Raw genomic sequence first — 8,849 nt, forward strand, 5'->3', positions numbered from 1 at the left:
CAGCGGACCTGAGGCAACGGGTAGGGGCGTGGAGGGGGAGGAGGTCAGAGAGGTAGGAAGGGGCCAGGTTATTGAGAGCTTTGAAGGTGATGAGTAGTATTTTAAAGTTGATCCTGTGTTTGACCGGGAGCCAGTGGAGGTTTCGGAGGACCGGGGTGATGTGTTCATAACGGCGGGTGGAGGTGAGCAGGCGAGCGGCAGAGTTTAGGACATATTGAAGTTTATTGAGGACAGTGTTTGGGGAGCCATATAGAATGCTGTTACAGTAATCCAGTCTGGAGGTTATGAGGGCATGAATCAGAGTTTGGGTGGAGTCGAAGGACAGAGAGGGCCGGAGGCGTGCAATGTTCTTGAGGTGGAAGAAGGCGGTTTTGGTGACGTGGTTGGCGTGGGGTAAGAAAGAGAGGGTGGGATTTAAGATGATACCAAGGTTACGGACCTGGGTGGAGGGGGTGATGGTGGAGCCGTCAATGTTGAGGGAGAAAAGTCTGGGCTGAGTGGGTGAGGTGTTTAGGGCCGATAATGAGTATTTCAGATTTATTGCAGTTGAGTTTGAGAAAATTTTGTTGCATCCAAGATTTAATATCAGCAAGGCAGATGGTGAGAGTGGAGTGAGTGGCTGAGGTGATGGTCTTAGATGAGAGGTAGAGTTGAGTGTCGTCAGCGTAGCTATGGAAGTCGAGGCCGTGGCGACGGATGATTTGTCCAAGGGGAAGGATGTAAATGATGAAGAGGAGGGGACCAAGCACGGAACCTTGGGGAACACCGTGGGTGACTGGGGAGGTGGAGGATTTACAGTTGTTTATGGAAATGAATTGATGTCGGTCTGAGAGATAGGAGGTGAACCAGGAGAGGGCAGTGTCAGTTATGCCAAGGAAGTGCTGGAGACGTGAGAGGAGGATGGAGTGGTTGATGGTGTCAAATGCGGCGCTAAGGTCAAGGAGGATGAGGATGGTGAGGAAGCCAGAGTCAGCAGAGAGGAGTATATCGTTTGTGACTTTCAGTAGGGCAGTTTCTGTGCTGTGTTTGGAACGGAAGCCGGACTGGAAGGGTTCATAGAGGTTATGAAGGTTGAGGTAGGACTTGAGTTGTGAGCCGACAGCTCTCTCAAGGACTTTGGACAAGTAGGGGAGGTTGGAGATGGGCCGGTAGTTGTTGGGGATGTCAGGGTCCAGACCAGGTTTTTTCAGTGCGGGGGTGACAGCAGCGAGCTTGAGTGGGGGGGGTACAAGACCAGAGGACAGTGAGGAGTTGACAATGTTGGTGATGAGAGGTGAGAGCGAGGGGAGGCAGGCCTTGACTAAGGAAGAGGGGAGGGGGTCAAGGGCACAGGTCGAGGTTTTCATGCTGTGTACTATTGAGGAAAGGTCCGTTTCGGTGATTAAACTGAAGGATGAGAGTGAATGGCTTGGGAGTAGGGGAGGGTCATGTTGAGGGCTGGGGGGGGAGGTAGTGGGGAGGGAGGAAGCAGCCAGCTGGTTGTGAATTGCAGTGATTTTGTCATTGAAAAAAGATAGAAATGAGTTGCATTTGCTTGTGGTGAAGGAGGTAGAGATGGTGTCTATGGGCTTGAGGAGTTTGTTGATGGTGGAGAAAAGCATTCTGGGGTTGTTGGAGCCAGATTGGATGATGGAGGAGTAGTGAGAGGAGCGAGCGGTGTTGAGGGCATCTATATATTGTTGTTGGTGGAGTTTAAAGGCATCCAGGTGAACAGTGAGCCCAGTTTTTTTGGCCAGACGTTCAAGTTGACGGCCATGCCGTTTGAGGTGGCGAAGTTGGTCGGTGTACCAGGGGGCGGAGCGGGTGAGGGATGTGACTTTTGATTTTATGGGGGCGATGATGTCAAAACAGGAGGAAAGTGCATCATTATAATAGTTGACCAGGGCAGTAGGGGAGACAGTAGGAATAGAAACAGAGGCAGAGACGGTGGCGGCCAAGACGGAGGAAAGCGAGGGGAGGTTAATGGACTTGGTGTTCCGGAATGTTATGGTGCGTTTCTGCTTAACGTGGGGGGTAGGGGTGTTAATGTCCAAGGTGATAGCCAGGTGGTCAGAGATGGTGAGGTCAATGCTGGTTAGATTGCTGATGGTAATGCCGGCAGTGCAGACCAGGTCAAGCGTGTGTCCTTTTTTATGGGTGGGGAAAGTCGACATGTTGAATGATGTTAAAGAAGTTAAAAATATCCTGAAGTTCTGTAGAGGCTGTGGAGTCAGGTGAGTCGACGTGAATGTTGAAGTCGCCAAGTAGCAGAATAGAAGGAGAGATGGCGCAGAGTTGTGTGAGAAATTCAGACAGATCAGAGGGGAAAGCAGGGTTTGGTTTTGGGGGGCGGTAAATGACTGCAGTAACCAGGGGTTTGGGGCCAGACAGTTTAAAAACAAGGTGTTCAAAGGAGGGGGAGCCGGGATGGTTATGACACTTGTGGTGATGTCTTTGCGATAAATTGTGGCTATTCCACCACCACGCCCATGATGGCGTGGCTTGTCCATGTATGAGTATCCAGGGGGTGTGGTTTGATTTAATGAAAAGTAATCCTGTTGGTTTTGCCATGTTTCAGTTAAAAAGAGAAAGTCCAGATTATTGTCGGTTATGAATTCATTGAGTAAGAGGCCCTTATTGTTTAGGGATCGGGTGTTAAACAGCGCAATTTTGAGATGTGAGTGGGTTAGGACAGGCAGGGGTGCTTTGGTAAAGGGGCGGAGGCAGGCAGCTCGAACGTCAAAGTTGTTGTGGTGATGACGCGCAGGAGTTGCAGCGGTGCGCACGGCTGACCAGAGGGAGGGGATGAAAAGAGTGTTCAAAAATATGAAGCATTTGGAGAGTGGTTTAGAATCCGAAATATACTTCTACTACTCCGTTGTGGGTGTTGTAAACATTGACACTGATGTATTGACGGAGTCGGATAGTTAAAAAATTTGGGAGGTGCACGTCAGGCGTCGGAGAGGGCTCTCCGTGTGTCCATAAACGGACGACCATAAATTGCGCTTTAGGCTGGATTGCTGTGATGGGAAAATTGTCAAAACGTGGACTTTTTTTTTTATAAAGGATAACTTAAGATGGAGGTGTGAAGGCAGTCTGGCTAGGTAGGTCTACAGAAATCCTCCATTCCACCCAGCCGTCAGCATCTTCATTTCTTCTCTTCCAACATTTGTACTTCACCGTTTTTGAGTAGGCTATGTTTCGCTTATTCTGACCACGATGAGACTGCGTTCAGGGTTTCTCTGTTTTAAAAGTAAAAGATACAAAGTGAAGGAAAGGAAAGTGAGTGCTTGACGACAACTGCAAACCAATGGGTTAAATGTCACATATGACACTACATATAATTACGTTTCGTAATATAGCTGTAAACCTTTGTATGTGTTGCATATTTAGAACCGTACTGTTTAATACGACCCCAGAAGAACAGTGCGTAAAATGGCGCATAGTGAAAGCACATCACTTGTGCAAAGCGGCCTTACCTGGAACCGGTGCGTCGCCAGGAGTCTCCACCTCGAAGTCTTCTGGGAGCAGCTGGTCCTGCCGGTTGCCCAGCGTGAAGGCCAGGAATGAGAGGATGAGTGCGTCCATGATGCTGATGAGGGCGAGAATGTAAGCCCAGCGCACGGTGCAGTTCCCCAGCTGGTACTTATCCGTCCGCTCTCCGCACATGCGCTTCACCTCCGGAGCGTCCCAGCCGTCAGGGTAGATCAAACAGCCCATCGTCATTAGTGCAGCTGGAGGAAAGATCAAGTGGGAAATTTGTCGGGTCAAAATAAAACGTTACAGGGCGGAAGAAGGCTCATGTCGCCTGATCAACCTATGCAATGTAACACATTGTTCTTTTTTGAACAGCCTCTTGTTTGACGAAACATGCCAAGTGCAAGGACTCAACGCAATTCACTCCTGGATATATTAACGTCAGAATTGCAGCATACATAAAGCCCCCCGCCCCCCCCCCTCTAAAAAAAAGCACTCTGATATCATTGGAGTTGATAGAGCCACCTGATTGGTTTAAACTTCCAAAACAGCAACGCAATCCATAGTTTTGTGTAGGCAACATTTTGGCGAAACTATGTTCATAAAATTTAACGAGTAACAGCACATATTGTAGAAATGTAGCGGAGTAAAAGTATAGATAATAGCTAAAAAATGTAATGGAGTAAAAGTAAAAAGTATGCACTATTATTTTTACTTAAGTAAAGTACAGATACGTAAAAATGTACTTAAGTAAAGTAACGAAGTAAAAATACTTCGTTACATTCCACCACTGCCCTCAACAGTAAACAGTGATGCCAAATTAACCAACCTGCCTACATTAACACGCAAACTGAATGACCATAGTGGTTCTGTGCTGAGTGTTGAGTCTAATGTCTGTTCAATAAATGTCACCTCACGCAAGGTTCTAGATAATTCCTTAGAATCAGAGATGAGTTCACCACATAACCTTATCGGATATATTTATATGTGTTCCTTAAGTTCAACAGGACGAACAAGCTGTTAACCCATAGGCCTTGTTAAGTCTGATCATATAAATATATATATAACCCCGAGTATTTTCGCATTTTCGTGTTTATAGCAAAACCACAGACGTTGGAAGACGCGTGTACCCATATGAAAAGCTCCGGTTAGAAATAAAAACATATTTTTAAAATTATTTTGGGCAATTTCGAGGAGTAAACTCAAGGTAAAACATTGAGCGTGGGTATACATTGGGTAAAACGTTTACTGACGCGACTATACAGCAACCCAAACAAGATAGCCAATGATTGGCCTATGGTGAACTGACGGCCAAGTCTGTCAAGTGAACATCTCTCTCGCTCTCTCTCTCTCTCTCTCTCTCAATTAAGTGCAGATAGACTTGCTTTGTTGACATGACTATACAAAAACAGTATTGCCAAAGCTAACTTGAGGAACAAAGCACATAGGTCTACATATAAGCTATATATAGATAAAAAAGAAAACAAAATTGTTTTATCTTTTGTCACGCATGTCTCCCTTAAAAAGACAAGCCCCAGGCAAACTTGACTTATTTATATATATTATTTATATTTATACATATTTTTAATAGAAAATTCACATTCATAAAACTATTCCTCTTCAGAACACACAGGCTTTCATTTTGCGAATAAGAAACACATTGTGGGACGCGCATGAGTTTGTAACCTGAAAAGGGCATTGCGTCTCTCTCTCACCTGCTGCCAGTTGCATCCAGGCGCAGATCTTATAAACACTGCCGGTGTTGAGGAACCAGAACAAGCTGAGGCCCACTAGGCTCCCTACGATCAGCAGCATCGAAGTCCCCACGAAGAACAGCGCCGTCTTAAAGGCGCCGGACGGGATGGAGCCGAAGTCCAAGACGCTCCCTTTGCAGATGAGCTCCGAGGTGAGCGCGTTGCCGATGCAGTAGTGGAAGAGGCCGAAGTACCCTGCCTGCGGGGTACTCACGCTGTCCCCGATCCAAAATGGCTGGATGAACACCGTGACAGTGATGATCGAGAAGCAGATGGTGAACACTGCCCACAACACCCCTACGGCTCTGGCGTTTCTCACGTAGTTGGTGTGGTAGATTTTAGCAGCCTCTTGGGCAGGCAGCATCTTATCCATGGTTGAAATATATTCTGGTCAAGGTATTTAAAAGAAAAAGATCGAGGAAAAAATGGTATAGCAGAAGTTAATGCAAGAGATCGAATAAAAAAGTAATTCGCAATGGTCGATTTCCAATTGACAGGTGATTGCTGATTTTTCCTTTCTTTTTAGATTTTCCTTCCCAGGGCTGAACCTTGAAGAATTATTTCATTCGTATGAGCAGCTGCTTTTCCTCTAACACCCACACATCAAAATGCCTACAGGCAGAGTAGAGTGGATTAACGAGTGTCGGGTAAAACTTTCAGCACCATAGACAGCTCCTGAATCAATTCAAGTGAGACCGGCGCTCCTGAAGAGCAACTCCTCAACTCTACAAACTATCGCACCTCAGGCGAATAGGTTTCAGTGAGATATAAAACATTGTTAAAAGTACTGTCAGGAGGATAAAAAAAGACGACTGTAGAAGTTTGATCCCACTGGCTCAATCAGCTCCTAGAACCTCGGGGCTTTGTGAAGGTGTTAGTGACAACCCTCATGCCAACAGAAGGTGTGAAGAAATGAATTATTGGTAATGTAATCACAGGAGTAAGGTGACAAAAGGCTTATGGTTGGGTAACCAGAAAACTTACCTGTGTATGAGTCACCTGGCCGACAGTAGTCACCAGCAGAGTACGAGTACTGGAGTTACATATGCATTAAAATGGAAGGAAAAGGAAATGTATTCACATTGTTATGAAGTTGCAAAATGCATAATGTTTTGGAAGAACCCTTTGCACCCTTGCTTTGTCCTCCTCTCTCTGATAAACAATCGACTTGTGAAGGCCCTGCATATGTTTGGGAATCCTTTGGTGTTCACTCAGGTGTAGCAGGTGTAGATGTCTGAACTTGAGGCATGACAGGTCAGCTATAGCAGCTATTCGGGTGCATCATGGGAACATATAGTAGAGTACATACAGAAACCGTGTGGGCTCGCATGTGTTTGTGACTGGACTGGACGGACAGAAGCATGAGGACTGTTGTGATGGTCTTGCTGGCTGGAAGCTATACTGGCTATTGCCTTGGCTGCACACACTGACATGCGAATTGTGCTGGTAAGAATTCAGCCGTTTCATCCTGACATTAACTTACCTTGCTATTTCCAAGGATCGCTTTGTTTAGTGCACTTAGGTAATTAGTAATTTTGGAACGTTTCTTTTTTTAACAGAACTTTTGACATTTGCACACCTACAAATATAGACTGTATATATATATATAATATTATTAATGCTCATATGTATTTCTGTAAATGATAATGGTGTTTGTATCTGTGCTTGTTAAGCAGCTTGCACACTGCCCCGACAAACGCCAACATTCTCCAACTAACGCCAACAAACACCAACAGTCGGGTCAGTGTGCGCCGGCAGTTGGTGTTAGTTGGAGAATGTTGGCGTTTGTTGGGGCAGTGTGCAAGCTGCTTTAGGGTTAATGGAACTCATAGGGCTGAAACACACCAAACGCGTTTTTAAAACGGCAGACGCTTCAAAAACGCCTTGGCAAAGTGCGGCGGGCAAAACATTCGCAGGATCACCGGGCTGTTTTGGCCGGCGTCAAGGAAGCGGAGCTGCGTGCGCAACCTGCCTGGGCCGAGTGTGACATTGATGAGGCGCGCCGTACCATAGGAAACAATGCATTTGCTAGCGTCCCGTTTTTAAAAACGTTTTGGTGTGTTTCGGCCCTAAGAGCTCCTGCTGTCACCGTCCCTCTGGCACCAGCATGGCCCGCTGTGCTCCCCGAGCTGCGGAGAAAGAGAAGTGTTCTTCCAAGGTGTGGACCAGCATAGACTCAGTTCTGTTCGATGGATTTGAATTGAATAGAACAGAATATACTTCAGTTCAAAGTAGCGTCATTGTTAATTGTACAGTGTTGCCAGAGCAGAGTTACAGTAGAACAGGGCTAATCATTTAAAGGCGGAAACAAATTAAAGAAAATCAGTGCGTCACCAAGGATTAGGATAAATGGGATAAAGTAACAATGAAGTTTGAATGAAGCCAGATGTGGCTTTGGAACTTTTTGATGAGAGTTCACAGTCAGGAGACGGCTAGTTGAAATTGTGTCTTTTAAGTGTGTGTGTGTGTGTGTGTGTGTGTGTGTGTGTGAAAAGGAAGGCAAACATGGCTACATCTACAGGCGTTTCCTCTAAATCCCACCCCCTACATTTGACATGTCTTGGTACTTTTAGCGTCCTCCTTTAAGCTCTGGCACTGGGCCAGGGGGTCTCGTTCCCCCCTCGGTGGGCCAGGCTTCACGGCGGTGGCATCCAGCCTCTCCCTCACCGTCCGGGTCTGGCTTCTCCCAGGATGGAGACACAGCCAGAATCAGCCCCTTCAGGCTACTGGAAAATAACTCCGTGATCGTGCCTCTCCCCACTGCAGTCAGATTATCAGATCCTCGGTGTCTGCTTGGTGAAGTTATCTTCAGCTCTACTCTTCCATTCCACTAGGGGGTGCTATCCCACCTCTGACACTAATATAACGGTAAGCAGAGTCAAGACTTTTCTTTGGCACTCATGCCGCTTGTCAGACGGAGGACCACTTGACAAGCAATGACACGGGCACAGTTTACAGGGTAACGGTAGGCAAAGACGCTAACACAAGAGGAAACTACACGAGGCATCACACTTAACACACGGACTCCAAACCACAGAAAATGCATGCTGACCTTAACGTAAGAGGGGGACACAAATACACGCTTAATTCGAACATTACACAAAGAATTACACAAAAATAGGAGTGTGCAGGCCTGCAGGCTACAGTAGGGCTGCGCTGGGATAGTATTTTGTGCTGAGGAAGGCACATCCTAACTGAGTGAAATGTCCCGGAAGGAAGTGGCAGCTATGATTAGAGCTGGTCGTATTCCTTAAATGGTTGGGAAAGGTGCTTTGATGCTTCCTTCCATTTTTGATTGAATGACTATTTTTTGTCTTTCTCTCTCTCTCTCTCTCTCTCTCTCTTATATATATTTTTTTTTTCAACCACATGGGATGGGAAAGCAAAGGGGACAGGGGTGGTTGGGTGGGGTGGGGCTGGTGGTGCCTACAAATAAAAATCAAGGCCATGGAAAATTCTAGGAAGCCTCCATGTGCTAGATAAAGTTGGCCTCTGTGCTGGAGCCTGTATAGGGGCTGATAAAATGCTGATTCCCTGTTTTCGCTGTATGCAAATACAATGACAATAAAGGCTTTTCTATTCTATTCTATAGTGTGCACGGCACACAGTAGGCATGTAAGAAGACATATCTTTTCTAGT

General features: G+C 46.3%; 1 protein-coding gene across 1 annotated transcript; it reads right to left on the reverse strand.

Annotated features, from left to right (window-relative positions):
* Positions 1-3,367: 3,367 nt before the first annotated feature.
* Positions 3,368-6,686, reverse strand: lhfpl5b (LHFPL tetraspan subfamily member 5b). Its single transcript, XM_012820059.2, has 2 exons — positions 5,172-6,686; positions 3,368-3,713 (listed from the first exon to the last, which is right to left on the reverse strand). Exons 1-2 carry the CDS (start codon positions 5,581-5,583, stop codon positions 3,436-3,438), a joined length of 690 nt encoding a protein of 229 aa, XP_012675513.1. The 5' UTR covers positions 5,584-6,686; the 3' UTR covers positions 3,368-3,435.
* Positions 6,687-8,849: the final 2,163 nt, after the last annotated feature.

The sequence above is a fragment of the Clupea harengus genome, chromosome 4, assembly GCF_900700415.2.
Source record: "Clupea harengus chromosome 4, Ch_v2.0.2, whole genome shotgun sequence".
In the NCBI taxonomy this organism is placed as follows: domain Eukaryota; kingdom Metazoa; phylum Chordata; class Actinopteri; order Clupeiformes; family Clupeidae; genus Clupea; species Clupea harengus.